Source organism: Lithobates pipiens, unplaced genomic scaffold (genome assembly GCF_037356315.1).
Source record: "Lithobates pipiens isolate NorthernLeopardFrog02 unplaced genomic scaffold, aLitPip1_a1.2 Scaffold_19, whole genome shotgun sequence".
Taxonomy (NCBI): domain Eukaryota; kingdom Metazoa; phylum Chordata; class Amphibia; order Anura; family Ranidae; genus Lithobates; species Lithobates pipiens.
In genome coordinates, this window is record NW_027507764.1 from 512,761,341 (window position 1) to 512,782,840 (window position 21,500).

A 21,500-nucleotide genomic window follows, 5' to 3' on the forward strand; every position below is an offset into this window, starting at 1 on the left:
AAAGTGCCACCCAGCAGTGCCACCCATCAGTTCCCCTAGTGCCATACATCAGTGCCATATATCAGTGCTATTATTAGTGTATAAACAACGGTTGTGTTAAAGGGGTTGTAAAGGTTTTTTTTTTTTTTTAAATAACAAACATGTTATACTTACCTCCTCTGTGCAAGGGTTTTGCACAGAGTGGCCCTGATCCTCCTCTTCTGAGGTCCCCCAGCGGGACTTCTGGGTCCTCCTCTTCTCGAGTGCCCCCACAGAGGGGCATGCTCCCAAGTACTGCTGTGTCCAATGACACAGACAGCAGGATTTGGCCCTGCCCCCCCAGACTCATGTGTCACTGGATTTGATTGACTGCAGTGGGAGCCAATGGCTCTTGCTGTTATCAATCTATCCAATGAGGACCTGAGACAGCGGCTGGAGCTGCTGTGATCGTTCTAGTCGCTGGAAAGATCAGGTTCAGGTAAGTCAAAGGGGAGCTCTGGGGGGCTGCTGCACTACTGAAAATTTTTCACCTTCATGCATAGAATGTATGAAGGTGAAAAATATTGAGGGTTTACAACCCCTTTAAGTAAACTCGTCAAACCTTAAAATTGCACATGCCCATGAATATGCAAAAATGGTACCCAAAACTTTACATTTTTCCACTTTAAAAGCCTTATCAGTTTAGAATTAATTGTAGGGCTCAACTATGTGCTGACGTCATCGCGCCCCCCCCCCCCCCCCGATCCCGGAAGTGCAGGTGTTTTTTACGTTTTGTGCATTTTTTTTTGCAAATTTAATAAAGCAGCCCATATGGTATCACACTATTGGAGTTTCTTCTCCTCTATACCAATCTGCAAGACAAGGATCCCGGCTTTTAGCCCTCCTCGTAGCTATCTTTGGTGTGCCTGTTGCAGTGGTAAGTCCTCTGGTGTGACTCTCTCTAATCCTTGTGCACTAGAGAGGCTGGCTGCATTGATGGACACTGGTCAGGCTGCAATTCTGGGCACTAGTGAGGCTGCAATTCTGGGCACTGGTGAGGCTGCAATTCTGGGCACTGGTCAGGCTGCATTGAAGGGGAAATGGTCAGGCTGCATTGATGGGCACTGGTCAGGCTGCATTGCTGAGCACTGGTCAAGCTGCATTGTTGGGCATTGATGAGGCTGCATTGATGGGCATTGATGAGGCTGCACTAAAGGGCACTGGTGAGGCTGCATTGATGGGCACTGATGAGGCTACATTGATGTGCAATGGTGAGGCTGCATTGATGGGCACTGGTGAGGCTGCATTGATGGGCATTGATGGGCATTGATGAGGCTGCACTAAAGGGCACTGGTGAGGCTACATTGATGTGCAATGGTGAGGCTACATTGATGGGCACTGGTGAGGTTGCATTGATGGGTACTGCTGAGGTTGCATTGATGGGCACTGATCAGGCTGCACGGATGGGCACTGGTGAGGCTGCTTGGATGGGCGCTGGTGAGGCTGCACTGATGGGCATTGATCAGGCTGCATGGATCCAGCCCCCCCAACAGTCTAAGGGACAGTGAACTGGCCCCCTGTTTAAAAAGTTTGAGGACCACTGTTTTAGAGGATTACTTTTACCTGAAAGCCTTCTGCCAGCACTAAAAATCAAGACCATGCTCATGACTGCAGTAGTTGCTTTAACCCTTTGAATACCAGGACGTTTATACCAGTATTTGCTGTACATCCAAACTTTCCATTCTTCAATAGGTAGCCCAGATCTCAGCAGCATTCATAGAATTTATAGATATATTTTTCCTGTAAAGTTAATAATGTGTAAGTGCATAACTTGTAGGTGATGCATATTTTTTATTAATTTCCTGTTTTGGATTATCACAATCATAGGGACTGTTACTGATTTTTTTTTATTTTAAGTGAGGGGTTTGTCAAGTGCTGCCTTGTTTCATACCACCTGCTGCAGGCCCTCACCTTGTGAGTTTCAACAAAGTTGCAATGTTGCAGTCTGATCAATAGGGGAGAGGAGACTGATGAAATGCTTTCTTCTGCATTTAGCAGAATGATGACATCATCCGACCCTCAGCAGAGTCATTGACTGGAGGCCTGTAGCTGTAGGCATCATTCAGACATACCCCCACAAAGTCAAGGACGTCATATGACGGCCCGCGGTGGGTAAGTGGTTAATGAAAATCTAGATTAGGCAAAGAGAGTGGAGTGGCAATTTTTTCTCCCCTGAGATGTAGTAGATAATTTAGCAAATTGGTATTTTTAATGAATTATTGAATCCCTGTCTTTACCTGTATGTTTCAATATATTATTATATTTCACAGATAAAAGCCCATTGATTAACATTAAGATAATGCATCTTATGGATACTAATCTTTTGGAACCTTACCTATTTTATCAACTTTATTTATAGTTATTTCTTTTTTTTTTTTTTTTAAGAAAAGAGGATACATTTGCCTTTTAATCTCAATCATGTCTTCGTGATTTTTAATTATAGCTCTTTCTGAGACCAATTAATTTTCCAGAATAAAATATTAGCTACAAATGATAATATACCAGATCAAAATGATCTAAAGACGCATTTTCTTAATAGCAGTGAAAGGCGTTCCAAAGGAGGAGAGGTGAGCAAGCTGAATCAAAGAATTCTGATTTATCTGTTTCACTTAAATATATTTGTGCTCAATCACTTCATCCCCGTGGTCAGAGTACTGGGGTAGCCAACAGATGGTGAGTGCAAGCTGCTAGTGCAAAGCACAGGTTCACTTTGAGGTTATATAATAGGGGTTCATTTTAGGCATTGGGCTACAGCTAAACTGCAAAAAAAAAATGAAAAAACAAAATAAAAAACAAAAAATGAAAAAAACCCACTAATGTAGTTTTGTATCCGCTAAAAATAAATTCTTTTTCTTTTTTTTTTTAATCACTGGCCTTTTTTACTTTATTATATTAAATCTAATACTTAACAGTAACCTAGGTATTTCAGGCCATAAAAAATAAATAAATGAACCATATTTCTGTCACGCTGCCTTGTGACTTACGGACGATTTTACTCTCTTCTGCAAATGTTGCCATTGGCATTCATCTGGATGCTGTAACGGGCATTGCTAGGCAAACAATGGTGTGGAATTGCATCCTGGTACCCACTGGTGAGGGCTGCCGTAGTGTAATGTGGGTGAACACAAGCAGTATGTAGATGACTTCTATTGCACATGCTAACACTTGGGAGATGGCCTATGTCCTTTTACTGTGGATCGACCCCCTTGTGAATTTGACTTAACAGGTCATGTTTTCCAGTTTAAAATACAGATAAAATCTATTTTTATAGCGAACCTGCCTTGTATTTTAAAACTGGCTAGACTCATACCATGTAAAACAGGCTAGAATTCTAACCTTTCCTGTTGGAGAGAAGAATGGTCCCTGAAAAGCCACTGGAAATTCAGCATTTGCGGGAGTGTTAATTTCCTTCGCCCCATACAAAGGTCAATGGTTCCTCCGGTCAAACTTCATATCACTGCAGAAGATAGTAATGACTTTTGAGGCCAACTAGAGGAACCCCCTAAGATCGACATTCCTGGAAGTGTGGGTTTCCCATAGTACTGCAGACAACCCTTCTTTTTGAGGGTAGCAGTGTTGGCTGAATAGACAGTTCTGCTAACATTATTTAGCACAGAATAATATACTAAAATAAAAGACTGATCAATATATTTGCTCAAGTTCTGCACAATTATTTAACTTTTTTTTTCTTACAAGATGCTCCAACAAAGTGTCAGGTACTCTTGTCAAAGATCAAGGTGTTTATTTCCTTTGTTCCCACTATGACACCTTAGACATGAAAGAGGACAGGGGTTCTGATTTAAAAGGACCTCCCTGTCTTGATGAATGGTGATTGGTCATGGCCACTTGTTGCCTATATGTGATCAATGCTAAAGATAAGAGGGAGATCAATGCCCAACTTCAGGAAATTTTACGTTTCTACCCACACTGCAAGGAGCAACAGCTCATTTTGTTCTAGGGGACATGTTAAAGCAGATTTACTTATTTGATCCTCTGCTCCTGCTAGACCAGTTCCTACAGCAACTTTTCCCCATGCTCCAGCGGTCTAAGGTCCACAGTCCTGCATTGGATGTGATGATGTTGATGGACAGTCCACCACCAGAGCATGCAAGAACACTGCCTGCTGGGGGAGCACACGATCAGGTAAGTAAAAGTGCTTTCACTCTTCCTTAGACCTAACCGAGCAGTTAAAGTGTTACTAAACCCAGGACCCAGCATTCACTATATTTACTAAATATTATTTTAATAATATATACTGCTAAATATCTTTTCCCATCAGCAGTACATAGCAGTCTTATGACTTATATCAGTGTCTGGTTATAGCCTGTAGGGGGAGTTTATATTCTGGTCTGACTGTCCTATGGAGGCTGCATGTCTCCTGACCCCCTGTCTGGACAGTGCTGAATGACCTTGTGCTCACATGCACTCCCCTCCCCCCCCCCCCAAAAGAAAGAAAAAAATCTTCAGCAATATACATCAAACTGAGCATGTGCAGAGTGTCCCCAAAGCTCTATCAGGGGATGTATTGGGAAGATCTTTCAAGTTTGCCAGAGTTGGGCTTTAAAGGAGAAGTATAGGCAACACTTTTTCTCTATACTTCTCCTATGGATCACAACAGAGAAGTTAGATCTAAAGCTAAAGCGCGCTGTCAGCTGATGCCACAGAGCTGGTCCAGGCTCTGAAAAGATCCTGACCATATGGTCGGGATTCGCCCAGAAGCCTGAACCAGCAGCTGGCTCAGCCTCTCGGTGAGTCGCTGAGAGCCTTATCCAGCCACTCCCGCCTTACTCCACAGCCTAGCGCTCCAGTGAGCACTGGAAGAAAAGAGCACAGAGATGATGATTGACTGTAACCGGCTCTCTGCAGGCCCAAGACAAAGAATGGAGCAATCAGTGCTGTTTGATCACTCAGTTCTCAGTCTTACAGGTGACAGGGGAAAGCTGCAGCTGAGTTTGGTGCTGCAGCCCTCTAGGTAAGTATGATTGTTTGTTTTTTTATAATCCCATACTTGTCTTTTAAGGTGTAGCACCTGCTAAACAGGTAAATATTCAAGAACAGAAGCTGGTAATGGTCTGCCATGAGGTTTTCTAAAAACTGATATTTTAGAGATGTTTCTTTTTTCCTGAGCAAAACTTTTTTTCCACTTATGTCAATCCCATTGTTAAATTAGAGTTTTCAGACCAGAAAAAAAGAAAAGAATCAATAACATTTCATGTTTATGCTAGTTAGTGGTTCTGTATATTTGTAGAGAAGCCAGCAAACCCAGGTCTCTGCATTCTCATTATGCATATGATGTGGGAATAATTTTACCCCATTCCTACCAACATAACATTTGGATCCCAACAGGGGTATTATTTAGGGTAACTGATAACATGAAAACTTGCCACCCTGCTGAACTTTATCTATAGCTTTTATATGCAGTGTACAGTTCAGTAGAAGCCTACCTAAAACTCTGGACAGATTAGAACACCATATGCCATGCTTGCTCATTCCCAGAGATGTCATTGTAAAACAATATTTGCTCATTTGCAATTCCAAGACGGCAGTAGAGACTCTCCTCTGCAGGACACCATATACTGCATATTCCCCACATTGTGATGGGCCCCCTAATGATGCTGATACCAAGATTTTTGGAATGGCTACCTGGAAACCATCCCCAGATCTTTGCTGAGCTCTCTCAAATTGGAGCTCTTATAGTGGAGTGAATATTCTTCACTCTAATAATTCAGAATTTATGCTATGCTGACATTTTGTTGACTTAACATGGTACTTTGTTTAAGTGGATTAGGTCCTGGCATGAATAGGGTTCTTGGAGCTTAGAAAGCATTAAAGCAATGTACTTACTGTTTTATTCTCATTTTTAAAGTTCCGCTTGTAGTTTGGGAAGAAGAGCCAAGCGATAAATGCTTACACCTCAGTACATTCTAGCAGAGTGTTGATCCATGTCATCAAAAGCAGGAACATTAAAGCGGTAATAAACCCAAAACCAAAAATGTAATTTATGGCAGCATGCCTAACATTAGATGTGGTGGCTGCATTTGGTTTCTTTTATTAAGCTTTTTAACTTTGCTTTCACCTGGAGATCTGGCCAGTAACACACTTGTATTAGGGTACCCACACTCTGCATGAAGGAGCACAGGGGGCACCTTTGCTCAGCAGCATTGTCAATCTGGGGATACAGTAGGGGAGTGATAGATGTTCTAGTAGATTTTAATACTCTGTATGCCTTACTGGACTTTTCAAAAATTCTGACGGACCTAGAAATAGAACATGTTTTAAATAGTTCAGACGGAACTAATTCCTATCGGGAAAACCCGAAGTGACAAGTGCTTCAGTGGTCCGAGTTGTTTCCCAATTCTGCAGCCGTTATTGGTGTACTACATCCAGCCAGCCCTCAGCATTGGGAAACAACTCGGACCACTGAAGCACTTGTCACTTTACTTGATACACCTGTACTTACACTGCTCTTGTGAGTAACCATTTGGCTTTGCTTTTTTTTATTAAATGGTGAATTTAAACTATTGCACTTAGTTTGGCGCGCCTGGTCTTTTCTTCTTTTTACTATTGCAGAGTTTTCCTCTACTCTAAAGGTCGCTGCCAACGGTGCCCCCCATTAACTTTTATGAACTTTTTTTGAATTTAATTCATGATTGGTTTTATTTCCATTTGTATGTATTGTTTATTTCCTGTGCTGTTTTTAATTATATTGGACACTCAGTGGATTTTTGAGCCAAATACTCTTCCTTTACCTGCATTAGAATGCAGTCGCTGGTGTGCAGTGCGAAGGCCACAGTACCAATGTGTTGTAAATGGTGCGCTTCACTGTCTACTATTTCGTCCAATTCCATTGGCTTCAGAGTGGTCCAATGTGGTGGACAGTGCTGTGAACAAGGCTTATCGCCCTAGTCTGCTACTGACTGTACTCACTGTGAAGGCTTGAAAATAAATATGCTTGATGTTATGGAGTTGCCGGCTGCTTCTTTTATTCGATGACCCAATGTGGTGGACTGTGTACTACACTTTTTTTCAGCGCACATTACTGCAGCACAGTGATGTGAACTGGTATGATAGGGAACAAGGCTTCAATTTGTCTTGTGTTGAAATATGCATACCAACACCCCTGGTGTGAATTGACCCTTACACTTATAGATTTTTTTATGTTCAGCTTATAATCAAAAAAAAAAAAAAAATGAACAGATTACGCTATCCATGCTCTACAGCAGGGGTCTCCAAACTTTCTAAATCAAAGGGCCAGCTTACTGTTCTTCAGACTTTAGGGGGGTCGGTCTAGGGCCATTGGGAGAATAAAATGTCCAGGTGTCCTGTGGGAGTAAACAATACCATATCTTTGGTCTCAGTGGGAGGACTAGTGCCCCATCCTTGGTGTCAATGGAAGGAATTGTGCCCTTTTGATGGTGTCAGGTGGTGGAATAGTGCCCCATTGTTGGTATCAGCAACAAGAATAATTCCCCTTTGTTTTGTCAGTGGATGGAATAGTGCCCCAATGGCTGGATAAAGGCAAGCATCTGGCCCCAGGACTGCACTTTAGAGACCCCTGTTCTACAACATGGATGGACAGCCTGCGGTGCTAGCTATTGGATCCTGACAGCTAGCCCTTGTGGCTGTCAGAATACCCAAACAGTGATTGCTTCTGGTTGGATACAATCACTGTTGGGTCAATAAATTCCCACCCGGCTCCTTTGATTTTTCAGGAGGCAGGATGGTGCCCAACAATATCAGCTGGTTCATCAGGAACCGGACGAAATTTGCACAGAGTATGGCCAGCTTTAGTGATATTTTGGTTGAGTATAAAACAGCAAGATTTGACTTTGGTCTATACTGACTGCAAAATTGCAGTATAGTATCATGTCCTGACCTCTTATCTACACCTGTATATCAGAAAAGTTTGAGAAGATAGACTTATTCATCACAATTTCTGAAAGCATGTACACCTTGGTTCAGGCAGAGAATAAGCAAATCATTCTAACTAGTTTATATAGTTTCATATTTGGCTCGTAAATTGTAGACATTTTTGAATGTAAAAACAGAGCACATAAAAGCCACATACCTTTTTAATGCAACATGTCCACTCCAAAAAATAAAAAATAATTGTCAAATGTACAATAAATTAACTCATAGCTCCTTGTTTGCTAGATTGAAGCCATTTTGTAGAAAGGCATAGAGTAATGAAGATACTCTAATGACACACCCATCCTACAAAACTACATAAAAAGAGGATGACAACACAATTTTTCTGATTTTGAGTGATTGGCCAATCACACTGATGGACCCCATGCAGGCCCACCTAAAGTGTTCCCCCTCTACTCAGCTACATATAAATACAAACGCTCCCACAGGAAGCCTGATTTCATCTGTCAGAAGGCATGTGGCAATATAATGTGAAGACAAAATTCAGATGGCTACATCTACTATACTGAAAAATCATTTCACAGTTTTTAACAGAATTTGTAATTTTTGGGTTACTTCTTAAAAAATGTCTGAGCACTAGTGACCAAAAATGGCATGCACATGGACGTACGGGCACACCTACAACAGATACTGGTGTTTAGTGGACTATTTAAACCTGAGGCCTGCATGGGATCATTGCTTGCATCTCTAATACCCTTGGCCATATCCTGATACCCGCCTTTCGTCTGGCCTGCCTCTGGATTTCCTCTGTTTATGTCTGCTGCCTACCTGTGTTACTGACCTCAGCCTGGACTCTTGACCAAGATTGTGCCTATTGATTCTGTACCTTTGGTGCCTGCATGTTGCCAACCTCTGCTTATTTCTCATCTCAATCTTGCTCGTGATTTGATGGCTTTCTGCCTGACTCGGTTTATGACCCAGCTTTGCTCTCTACTGGTCTGAGTAAAGTCAGGGTGCCCTCATAATTGCGCTTCTGTTTACCTGACACCAGCAAAGTTCAAGTCTGCAGTTCCAGCTTCCTGGCACCTGCACCCCTTCTCAACTTCCAGGGGTGCTTGGAAGGAGAAGTGTATAAGAGGTTATCTCATCATCTCAAGCTCCTCATACAGGTGTGTGACATTATGTTATAGTTTTAGCATATCTATGCCTTTTAAATGGGACTGCAAATCAGGATAGTCACACAAATGTCAGGATGGGTGTGACATATGGAACAAAGTGAAGGTCCCTCTTCATGGAGTTTACATGACATCATTTCATTTTTGCACTGATGTTCACTTTTATGTTTTTTTTGTACTTTGATGTCTGTAAGGTCCCTGTGCTATATGCCAGTTGTTTTATTTCCCCCAGGAATACAGAGTAAAAAACGATGATCGGCCTGAAGAATCCTGCATATATGTGGCACAATTGATGATCACATGGGAGTTGAATCTTTTAAGAAGCAAGGACCATCTTATGACTATTACTATAAATTAAATCTTGGAATGCTGTAGTACATATTTATTTTTACACGTGTTCTACAATCCAAAAGTAAAACTGAAAATCATACCTTGTGGCTTCTGGATCCCAGATAACAATATCTGCATCGGAGCCTACGGCAATCTTCCCCTTCCTTGGGTACATGTTAAAGATCCTTGCAGCATTAGAGCTTGTGACAGCAACAAACCTATTCTCATCCATAATACCACTGTGCTGGAAAACAGAGTGAAATAATAACAATGTTGAAGGGCTGTAAGAAAACGAGTTAAAGTTTTTTTTCCACATAAAGTTGGCAAACCGCACCTTGGATGCAGTAGTATGCACCTACTGTCTATATATCTGCAGTCTCCTTCAAGAGCCTGAAATCCCTATCTCCCAACTTTAAACGTTAAACCCACAACTTTTTTTTTTAACCACTATTATTTCTTATTCCACTACTATCCTTTATACTGGCTTTTGAAATTTGCAAAAGTAGAAATTTATGGTGTTTTTATGGTGTATGTGGCTGATATCTTTTTTTATAAATCTTTGTCAACATGTGTTGTCTGTGTTGCTTTAAATATCAAAATTGGCAATGGCTGCTGTATATGTTAATAGGATATATACTTTTTATCGTCTGTCTAAATTCTATCCATTTTATATTATAGTGCTAATACTCTTCATCTATAAATACACCCCTGAAGAAAGACGGGATTCTGAAACACGTTGGGTGTGGCCCCAGGACTCCACTACTCTATTATGGTAATCTGAGACCTATGAGTATAACCGTCATGGATATGCCACGTTGACATCTTGTTTAGTTTATCAGCCATTATTTGTGTTTATATGTACACATTTACTTCCTTTTTTACATATTTGTAAAAATAAAATTATATTTTTCTAAATACTCTTCTTATATTGTGTTGTGTACACACAGTGATTGATTATTTTCAATCACTGGGGCCATTAAAGCCCCACAAGGGGGAAATCTTTTCCACTTACTAGACTGACATAGGCCTACAACACTGCTTTTCTAGATGTCACTTGACGACTAATTTGTACATTCACACGCCTTCCAGCCTCAATGAGGATTCCATATAGGCAACTTTTTCATGTCTATCCCTACACCCATCTCTTGTCTCAATGAGTGCACGCTTCTCTCTGATATAGCCCTGTGATCCATAGAAGGAGACCCAGTCCATCTGTTTGATCATCAAAAATGACTCAAGCTAATTTTATCTATTGTGTGCCAGGGAATGCCAGACAGCGCCTAGAGGCGATTCAGTTCGCATTGTGCGCTATACAAGTATTTCATTCATTCATTCAGACTAGATCATGACTGTAAAGTGACCATATTATTTAGTAAAGGCTGTCCAGCAAAACCTGTAACACCCTAGCTGTACTACACATCCCAGACTTTATTATATTAAACTAACACGTCATTCTATTTACTGGCTATTTAAAGAGTATATATAATTTTTTTATATTTTCTTTATTATGCCTAGGGCAAAAAAAATTGTCAATGGCAGAAGAGAGAAAATAGGACAGGGGCTTTTATTAAAGCTACCCAAAACTTTTTTTACGCTATGAGGAGACTGTTCTCCATTTTTTCTCTCTTCTTCTGCCATTGACACCCCACATTGGAACCTTTGACCACCGCACATTGGGTCCAGCTTCTCTGATTTTATAACTAAGTGAAGCTGGAAGATCAGAATACAATGTTGGTGCTTGCAGCTCTTAAATTAAGCTGGCATTGACAGATTCCATATTTACTGGTTGAACTAGATGATCTTGTGTCTTCTTTTAACCAGACTAACTATGTAACTATGTAATTTCTTACGATGGCATGGTCACTTTAAAGTTGTTTCTAATATTTGGTAACATGTATTGTCCCCTACAACCTTACCATTTGTTTTCTGGAAAGCAGAGAAACAATGTGAGAATTTACTAGCAGCTCTATATTCTGGTGTAATCTGCTATTGCACTACCACAATAAATCACAATCTCTAGGGCAGAGGCCTCTAAACTTTCTAAACAAAGGGCCAGTTTATCACTCTTTAGACTTTAGAGGGGCCAGATTATGGCCAGTGAGAGTAGAAAATGCCCCAGCATCAGTGGGGTAAACAATGCCCTAGGCTTTGGGGTCAAATACAGTAAGTAAATTACTGTAGTCAGTATGGAAAGGAATAGTGCCCCATTATTGGTGTCAGTGGGAGGAATCGTGCCCCATCATTGATGTCAATAGGAGGAATCAGGCATCATCATTGGTGTCAGTTGGAGGAATTATGTGCCATTGCTTGTGTGATTTGGAGTAATCATGCCCCATTACTTGTGTCACTGGGGAGGGCTCATGCCACATCGTTGGTGTCAATGGGAGGAATCATGCACCATTGTTAATGTGGGTTGGAGGAATCATGCCCCAATGTTGGTGTGAGTTGGAGGAATTATGCCCCATTATTGATATCAGTGAGGAGGGTTTGTGCCCCATTGTTAGTATCGGTGGGGAGGACTCGTGCCTCATCCTTGCTTTTAGTGGGATGAATAGTGCCCCAACATTAGTGTCAGTGAGAGGAATTGTGTCCCATCATTGGTGTTAGTGGAAGGAATAGTGCCTCATATCAGTGGGAGGAACAGTGCCCAAAGCGAGATAAAGGCAAGAAATGGCTACATCTGGCCCATATGCTGAAGTTTGGACACCACCCCTCTAGGGAAGCACCATGTTTCTCTGGTTAAACTCCAAAATCCCAAATGACAAAGCAGCAATAGGACAGGGGTCATCAAATAAAGGATCTGATTTCTACATATCCAGTACACTAATATAGGCTCATGGCTTACCACTCCTTTCTCCCAGATAACAGACATTCGGTCCTCCACACCATTCACTCCATTTGGGATCTTGGTAAAATCATCTTTTCCAAGTGCTTTCTGGTTTGTGTTAAATGTACAGTTATCTGTTCCAGTAACACTCAGATCATCACTGAAAAACAATGGTGAACACATAGGTTAGAAAGATTTGTAGTGCATATATATTGTACATACCTTTTTTTCCTACATCCTACATCAGATATCTCATTTAATTACAATTACATTACAATAAATAATAGTAAGCAGTGCCTTGTGGCAAGCAAATAAAACCCAGAATTCATTATTTAGACCAATGAAAACCTGATTAATGATAGGTTGGTTTCAGATTATTGCATTCTGCTACTCTTTTACAGTAAGTTTTTGTAGCAGTCCACATAAAACTTGCATACTGTACATAAACTTCTATATAATAAATCATGGAAGTCAAACTGTCAGGCCTTACTTTGTGTAAAAGATTTGAAGCAGAGCTCCAGATAAGCCAAGATAGTATCTGAAATGGCCATATATAATACAATCTCATAATAGCGTTATGAAAACTGCAATGATTTCTTAAAGCAAACCTGTCAGCCATTGCTAAATAAAAGCCAAACGTTTAAAAAAGCCAGTGGCTATTTAATGATAGCAATGGGTAGTCAGATGCAGTGAAGCTACAGTCCGACCAACCATTTTGTGAGTCCCTCTTCAAACTTTCAAGGACTCTGCTAACTCAGCAAGTGTATATCATTACTGGTGAGACAATTGCGGGCAGGTAATCCCTGAAATTAGTCCCCAGTACTGGAACTAAGCTCTACCCAGATATAACCATCCTTCTGCTCAATGAGAATATCCTTATTGGCTACTGAGTCACTCTCATTGGACAGGGAAAAGGGAATGGAGCATATATTTGGAGAGAGTATAGACCATGAGTTATTGACGGAGACCCCTTAGTTGCAAAATAAAACCAGGACCAGAAAGGGGCACAAAAAAGACCTACCTGCCTAAGCAGTGTTAGCAGACTAGAATACCTGAAATGTCTGTGTAGGTTTTTATTTATCCAGGTCATAGTAGTCTAGTAGTGGCTAGTCAGATTTAACTGCACTTGTTTTGTAATACTGAAGATGATTCACCCATAATTCAAGTGGAACTGAAGAAGCCATTCGATTACTGGTGAAATGTCTAAAACATTACCATTCAAGCCAAGTGCAAGCACCCTCCTTCCTTACAAACCCGGGACAGACGGATGCTGGCACATTTGTCCATGTCCAATGCCCTAAATGTTCAGTGTTCCTGAAAATGTCTGAACAGTTAGCTTCCCTTTAACTTTCTGAAACAGAGACACCTATGAGCAAAAAGTATGTAGGCATAGGACACACCCTCCATTACATGGAGAAATAATGCACTAAACATGATTAGAAATAAACCCACAAGTGATTTTTTTTTGCCACCGCTGTTCCTTGGTATTGGCTTTTGGACTTTACAAATGCAGCAATTTAGAAATTGAACGAAAGGTTTAGCACTGTAAATGAAATGAACAGCAGGGTGCTGAGATCAGTATCAAATAAAAATCACTTTATTACAGGCTGAGATCACAGGAAATCACATGACTGGCCGCCTTGCCAAAAATGGGCACTGGGGCTGGACCAAGGAGGAAGCCAAGAACAGCATGGGAGTGTGAAGGGGGTAAGTTAGACTTGAAATATGGGGGGGGGGGGGTACTTTATCTTTCTCTACTATCAAAGGAAAATGTATGCCTTTTCTATATGTCCACTATTAAAAATTATACAAAAAAAAATTAAAAAATCACTTTATTAAAATAAACAGCACATTTACATTGAAGTTGGCATTAAACATGGATAGGAAATACTTGAGATCAAGTGGCAGTGATCAGTGTGAAGCTGTAGGCATCACTGAGCAAACAGAGACCGAGGATGACAGGAAGCCAGCCAGCTCAGGGTACGGATATTAGTGGCGACTTTCTCAGAAGCACACGGGGGTGACAACTGTCAAAATGCCTGGTGAATGCCATGAGAGGAGGTGTGCATGACACGTTTCCAGGGACTTCACCCTCTTTTTCAAATGCAAATTCAGATACATTTGATACTGACCACAGCACCCTGCTGTTCAGTTTCTTCTACATTGAGGTGATCCTACCCAGATCTTCTGCGGGGGCTGCAGAGGTTCCAGTCTCAGTCCCTCTAGGGTTCATCAAGTGGTTGGGCTAGGGGTTCCTTAAGCTGTGGCTGATTGACCTCCCATTGGATGGTGCCTGCAAAGTTCCAGGTCCATTGCCATTTGGCAGAACCTGCTGCATGACACCAATGATCTTTTTAGCTGAATGTAAGGTTGACCACAACTTTAAGAGGGGATTCTTCCCAATGACAACAAATATAAGGGGTATTTTTCCCAGTGTCTCAATGAATTGGTTTTAGCAGCTGTTCCTCAAGACCAAAAGCCAAAAGCTGGTCTAGAACATTACACCTTCTAAGCAGCTTTCAGCCATAGTTCACGTTCTCAGTGCTCAAATGATATAACATGCAGTGTTAATTTTGACGTCAAATTTCCATATGTACAAATACATACAATTTTTTTTTTTATTCTTTATTTAGCTATCAAGGAAATTGGTACAGCATTACAGAGTAGCACTAAGTAACATCCAAACACAGTCAACCTGAAAAATCATGCATAGCTCATCTAATCGAGCCGCAAATCTCAACAGTTCAGGTGTTCCCAATTTTACCACAAAATAGGATGTTCTTACGTAGCAAGTAACAATTTCCCCAAAAAGACTTTTATATATAATTATGTATGAAATTTAATAATTGGTCCCAGAAAGTAAAGTATAGTATAGAATATGGAGTGTAGACTTCTAAAAAAGAATAGAAGGTGAATATTGGACAAGAGGGAGAAATAAAACACAAAAGAGTCACGATGGAATGGGGGAGGGAAGTAGGGAGAGAGTTCCCTCCAGCAGAGAACACCCTACGTAAGCAGTGTCTGATCCCTGTAATAGAAGTAAGGAGCCCAAATCTTCCTATACTTCTCCTCTTGTTCCTTCAACGTCATCATGGTGAGATTTTCCATAACCTGAATTTCCACTATTCTTGTCCATCAATGAGCTGTAAGCTCATTGGTGGACAAGAAAAAGCTCATATAAGCTATAATAAGGCCAGAATGCAGGCCATGGCAGCAGGGCCGTCTTTAAGGCAAAAGGGGCATCTTCCCTGGGCCCTATCATTGTTGAGGGGCCCAAAGCAGCTGCTTCACACTTGCCAACTATCCCAGTTTAAATTCCCTCGTCCCTTGAAGTTTTAGTCATGTGCTGTGTCCAAAAATCTGAGTGTGAAGTGCTGGTACTAATACTGGCCAGCTCTGCCTTATTGTTGTGTACAGATGACTCACCTGCAGACCCTGTGTTTACATGTAAATAACAGACATTCATATGCAGAGAGGAGATGATGTGGTGTAACCTCTAGCAACCTATAAGTGAGCAGTATTACTGTACAGTAATCTCTAGCAACCAATTAACAAGCATAAATAATTTGCTGTAACCTTTAGCAACTAATCAGTGAGCCAAAATGTGTGCTGTAACCTCTAGCAACCAGTCAGTAAGCAGTAATGATATGCTGCAACCGCTGGCAACCAATTTTCATCTGGGCCCTGGCCCCTTCCTCTTCCAACATGACTGCGCGCCAGTGCACAATGCAAGGTCCCCAAGACATGGATGAGTGAGTTTGGGGTGGAGGAACTTGACTGGCCTGCACCTCAAACCCGCATAGAACACATTTGGGGTGAATTAGAGCGGAGACTGCAAGCCAAGCCTTCTCGTCCACATCAGTGCCTGACCTCACGAACGTGCTTCTGAAAGAATGGTCCAACATTCCCATAGACACACTTCTAAACCTTGTGGACAGTCTTCCCAGAAGAGTTAAAGCTGTTATAGGGTGGGCCAACTCAATATTGAACCCTACGGACTAAGACGTATGGCATGCCATTACAGTTCACATGCCTTTAAAGGCAGGTGTCCCAATACTTTAATACTTTTGGTAACATAGTGTGTGTGTGTGTGTATATATATATATATATATATATATATATATATATATATATATATATATATGCTGTATATTCAAAACCTATAGATTATTTCATGTAAAGTCAAATACCCGGAGCTTGTCATACTTACTTAGCCAGCAATTGCATGAGATATTTTGGTGTAGTTGGGTCTGGGCGAAGGGGTGGTCCCATCACATGAGCTGCAGCATGACACCAATCCACGTGCCAGTAATTTGTGCCATCTGTGCCAAGTCCAGCAGCAATTGGTTCTCCAAACACTACTTTACCTAAGAGGAATGCAATTAAACAGTTAATGCTGTCTGCATATGTGATAGGCCAGTATCTCACTTCTACCTTTCTAATATTAAAATTCAATTTGAAAAGAAATGTCAGCATTTACTCCCATGGTGACAAAAAGAAGGAAAAAAAGAAAACCTCATAATGTTTGGTGCTTAATGCTGAAAATGCAGCTTTGTTACCAGCGCACAATAAATCTTCAGCTGACAAGTCTCCCCAAAGAGTGAGCCTCCTTGAGTTAATGAAGCTTTCCTAGACACCGGAGACCTGGATTGTATCGCTATGCGCTGTGTAAAATATGAAGAGGAAGATCTGGCTATACACATAGAACATCTCGATAAAAAAAAAAAAAAAAAATCAGCATTGACAAATTATTTTAATATTTTAAGTAAACTATATGACCACACGTCTTTAGGCACCTGACTAACACCTATAAGGAGGTTGCTGAACATCCCATTTCTGGTCCAACCATTTTTATTTGGTTTTGGAAACATAATAGGATGAGCACCAAGTTTGCTCATGCAGGGGCTAAGAAAATAAACATTTTGTAGTGCAAAATATGTTAGAGTGCTGAACGTAGCCAGAACAATATAACATACAGATGAATGGGAAGACCAAGTAGGATACCTCACAATGTCAAAGTCAAGGAATGCCAAGGAGTATGCTTCCCGTCCTTGCAATCCAAAAAAGGAGAAAAAAAAGAACAGAGGATGGGAGACCTCAAGAGGAAGAGAAGGAGAATAAAGATGGAGGAGGGTAAAAGGGATAGAAGGGTAACAAGACTAAGGGCAATCTCAAGCGTTAGTCATAGAGTAGGTGACCAATGCTAGCCAGGTGTAATGAGGGAAAAGGAATACTCGATGCAAGGTTCCCGAATTTTGAGAAACTTGGAATGGGTCCTTCAGAATGCTAGACATCTGTTCATTATTCATTAAGGTCGTAATATGATCTTTTACTCCCTGGAACAGGACTGCTGTTTTTTCCAGGCCTGGGCAATGGTTCTCTTGGCTGACAAAAATAAATATGACGCCAGTTTCTGTTGGTGGGCGTATAGGCCTGGGATGGAACATGCATGAACATGTGCATGATGGTCACAACTCCTAAAGAAGTTTGTGTACACTATTTTGTAGGGTGTCTGTATGAATTTGAGCCTATTTGTGAGGACAGGTACTCATACTGGTTGAGAAGACCCGACTCACAACTGGTGTGTTAGTTCATCCCAGAGGTGATCAGTAGGGTTGGGGTCAGGGCTCTGCACAAGCCACTTGAGTTCCTACACGCTGCACTTAGTGTACAGGAGCAAGTCATGCTTGAACAGAAAAGGTTAATTCCCCAAAAGTTATTCCAATTTATTGTTACAAAAAATGACCGGGGTCTAGGGTTGCCACCTCATCCCTTTAAACCCCAACACATATTAATTACACAGGTTCTGTGGCTGATTAAGGTGGTAATTAAACTCACTTGGTGCCTTATCTGCATTTAATTAGCCTCAGAATCTGTGTAATTTATATGTGTTCGGGTTTAAAGGGATGAGGTGGCAACCCTACCGGGGGTCATGCACACTGCATCTCAAAGAAGTTGCTCCTACAAGCTTTTGAGCTTTTTTTGAGCTCTCATTTTTTTTCTGCCTGGAAACTCCCCTCTATGTTAGCCAATGTGTCCATGCACACTATGGCTTTTTCAGGCGTTTACAGGCATATGCTCTTGCAGGCAGAACACCCCCCCCCCCCGCCCCCCTAACCAAACTAAGTCCACCTAAGCAACCAAAAAAGCACCGAAAAAGCATGAAAAAGCATGAAAAAGCATGAAAGAGCTTGAAAAAGCGCAAAAAAGCACAAAAAAATGAACTGAGGTTTGTGAAAGAAAAACACTTAGCCCTTATACACACGGTCGGACATTCCGACAACAAAATTCGTTGGATTTTGTCTGAAACTTGTGTTGCATACACACAGTCGGACAAAGTTGTCGGAAAATCCGATCGTACGTAACGTGATGACGATATTTCGTTACGATGGGACTACGTTCAGGCTAGTAGCCAATAGCTTTGGTCTAGGAATTTGATCTGAGTATGCGTGGCACATTGTCCGATCGGAATTCTCTACACACAATCGGACAAAGTCCGATCGGATCATGTTGTCGGAAAGTTTTATAGCCCAGCTCTAAAACTTTGTCCGTCGGATATTCCGACGGAAACAGTCTAATGGAGCCCACACACATGATCGGACATACTCCGATCATGTGTAGAGAATTCCGATCGGACAAAGTGCCACGCATGCTCAGATCAAATTCCTATATCAAAGCTATTGGCTACTAGCCTGAACGTAGTCCCATCGTAACGAAATTATGTCATCACGTTCTGAAAGATCGGATTTTCCGACAACTTTGTCCGACTGTGTGTATGCAACAGTTTCGGACAAAATCCGTCGGACAAAATCCGACGGATTTGGTTGTCGGAATCTCCGACCGTGTGTACAAGGGCTAAGTCTGTTCGAAAGTCTGTTCGTTTTGAATGTGATGACGTAAGACGGGACTAAAAAAAGGAGTTCAATAGCCAGTAGCCAATAGCTTTCCTTGCGTCGTATTTGGTTCATCCAACCAGCATACAGACTTTTCACGATAGAAGTTGGACAGATTTGAAACATGTTCTATTTCTAGGTCCGTCTGATTTTTTAAACGAAAAAGGATCGGATTAGCCCACACACAATCGGATTGTCCGACGTACTGATTCTGTTGGACCTAGTCTGCGGAAAGTCCGGTCGTGTGTATGCAGCATTATGCTCACAGAAGCTTGAAAAAGCTGAAATAAGCTAAAAAAAGATCAAAAACGCGCAATAAAAATGCTTGAAAGAGCACAAAATAGCACAAGCTTCTTCAAGCTCAACTTGTTTTAAAGAAGAAGTAAACCCTGATGGGTTTACTTCCTCTTTCATTCCCTGCAAAGGTAAAGCATAATGGACTACTATGCATCTCATAGTAGCCTATTATGTGTCACTTACCTGACACAGGAGCCAGCGAAGTCACCGATGTCCCCTGTAGTCCAGCGCATCCATCTTCTCGGTGGGTCTCGCTGCTCCGCCGCTGTTATTCGGCGAAGCCGCGATGACGTCACTCCCGCGCACGGGAGCCACCACTCGCGGTGCCTGTCTTTTGACAAATATCTCCTAAACCGTGTAGGTTTAGGAGATATTTCTTGGACCTACAGGTAAGCCTTAATCGTGGTTTACCTGTAGGTCAAGGTGTGTTGTAAGGGTTTACAACCACTTTAAGTAGTTGTATGGCAAAGAGTCTGTTGGTGCCGTAATAGTATGATTTCATCTGCTAGTGTCTGTCTATGGAATATCAGGTTTGGGAAAATTAACCTTTTGGATAAATAAAACAATCACTGACAATGAACTTCTATCTTTTGCTCCCTTTTAAAAAAAATAAAAAACAAAACAGTTGATCCTGCCCTTAACCCATTGCACAGCTGTGCACTCTGCAGGGAAATCTCAAGCAATGTTACTAGCCAGAATACATTCAGTAAGGCTTTCGAAAGCCCAGCATCCTGGAAGGCAGTAGTGAGGCATGGATGGTGATGTCACCGGCATCTTAGGAGATAGACAAAATTTGAAATTCAAGGTGTTTTTTTTTTCTTTTTTCTTTTTTCCTCCAATGCCTCCTTTTTGACACCCTCTTTTTAAAGTTTTTTTTGGGGTGAGATGGGGGCCGGTGCCATCATTAGGCAGACATTGCACTCCTATGCAAGATCTATTTTAATGATGACTTGCTTAATGGCGATATTTTATAGTTAAGGCGAGGCTTTTTTTTTTTTACTGCTCTAGAAGCCAGAAAATATTGTGTATTATTAAGACTAAATATGATATATAAGACTTAACTCACTGAGCATTAAAGAGCTGTAAAAGAACTAAATATAAGGTTTGCTGTGTCCTGGATCACCTCAGCAGTGCCATCTGCTGGAAGATTCTCGAATTTGCCTGGTGCAGTGATACTCATTACTTAAACCACACACCGCTCCTGAGTTAGTAACATTGTTCCAAAGATCAATGGATAGAACTGTACAGGCAAAAACTTTTATTTTTTTATTTTTTATTTTTTTTAGAAATGCAACTAAACAAAGCCAATGTGTTTTAAAATTCAGACATATATTCCTATGTATGGATCTTTGTCCGTTCACACTACCGCGACTTGTCAGGCGACTTAGCCGCCTGACAAGTCGCGCTCCGTTCTGTACTATGGAGCCGTTCTAATAGGAGCGACTCAAGTCGCTCCGACTTAGAAAAAGGTTCCTGTACTATTTTTGGGGCGACTTCAGGCGACTTGCATTGACTTCTATACAGTAGTCGTTTTGCAAGTCGCTGCTGAAGTCGTGTGCAGGTCGCGTCTGTGAGTCGCGCTACAAGTCGTGTCGCCCCTGTGTGAACGGGCACACATTCTATGCATTCTATGCATTAAGGTGAAAAAATATCTCACAGTGCCGGCGCCCCCAGTCCCCCCGTTTTACTTACCTGACCCCTCGAAAGTCCCTCGCTCGCCCCCGACGTCCTCTTTGCCACTCAGCCTGGCCGCTGATTGGCTGGAGTGGATGGATGAAAGCAGCGCAGCCATTGGCTCGCGCTGCTATCAATCACATCCAATGACGCGGCACGCCGGGGGCGTGGCCGTATGATACAGCGAGCGGCTATAGCCGCTAGCTGTGTCACGGGAGCGTGCCTGCAAGTACAACTTGTGGGAGGAAGCCGAGACAGCCGCCGAGGGACCCCAGAAGAGCAGGTTCGGGGCCACTCTGTGCAAAATGAGCTGCACAGTGCAGGTAACGGTAAGGGCCGGTTCACACAGCGAGGCGATGCGAGGCGACACGGCTCGCCTCGCCTCGCTCCCGCAAGTCGCCCCCGTTCTGTACAATG

The 21,500-nt window shown here is 41.8% G+C and overlaps 1 protein-coding gene across 3 annotated transcripts in view; it reads right to left on the reverse strand.

Moving 5' to 3' along the window:
- Positions 1-21,500, reverse strand: part of DPYS (dihydropyrimidinase) — a 145,587-nt gene that overhangs the window by 61,110 nt on the left and 62,977 nt on the right. For all 3 annotated transcript variants that reach the window (XM_077493158.1, XM_077493159.1, XM_077493157.1), the window contains exons 5-7: positions 16,430-16,586; positions 12,238-12,379; positions 9,494-9,636 (exon numbers count right to left, since the gene is read on the reverse strand). In XM_077493158.1, coding sequence (XP_077349284.1) covers positions 9,494-9,636; positions 12,238-12,379; positions 16,430-16,586 — 442 coding nt within the window. The remainder of the gene's footprint in view (positions 1-9,493; positions 9,637-12,237; positions 12,380-16,429; positions 16,587-21,500) is intronic.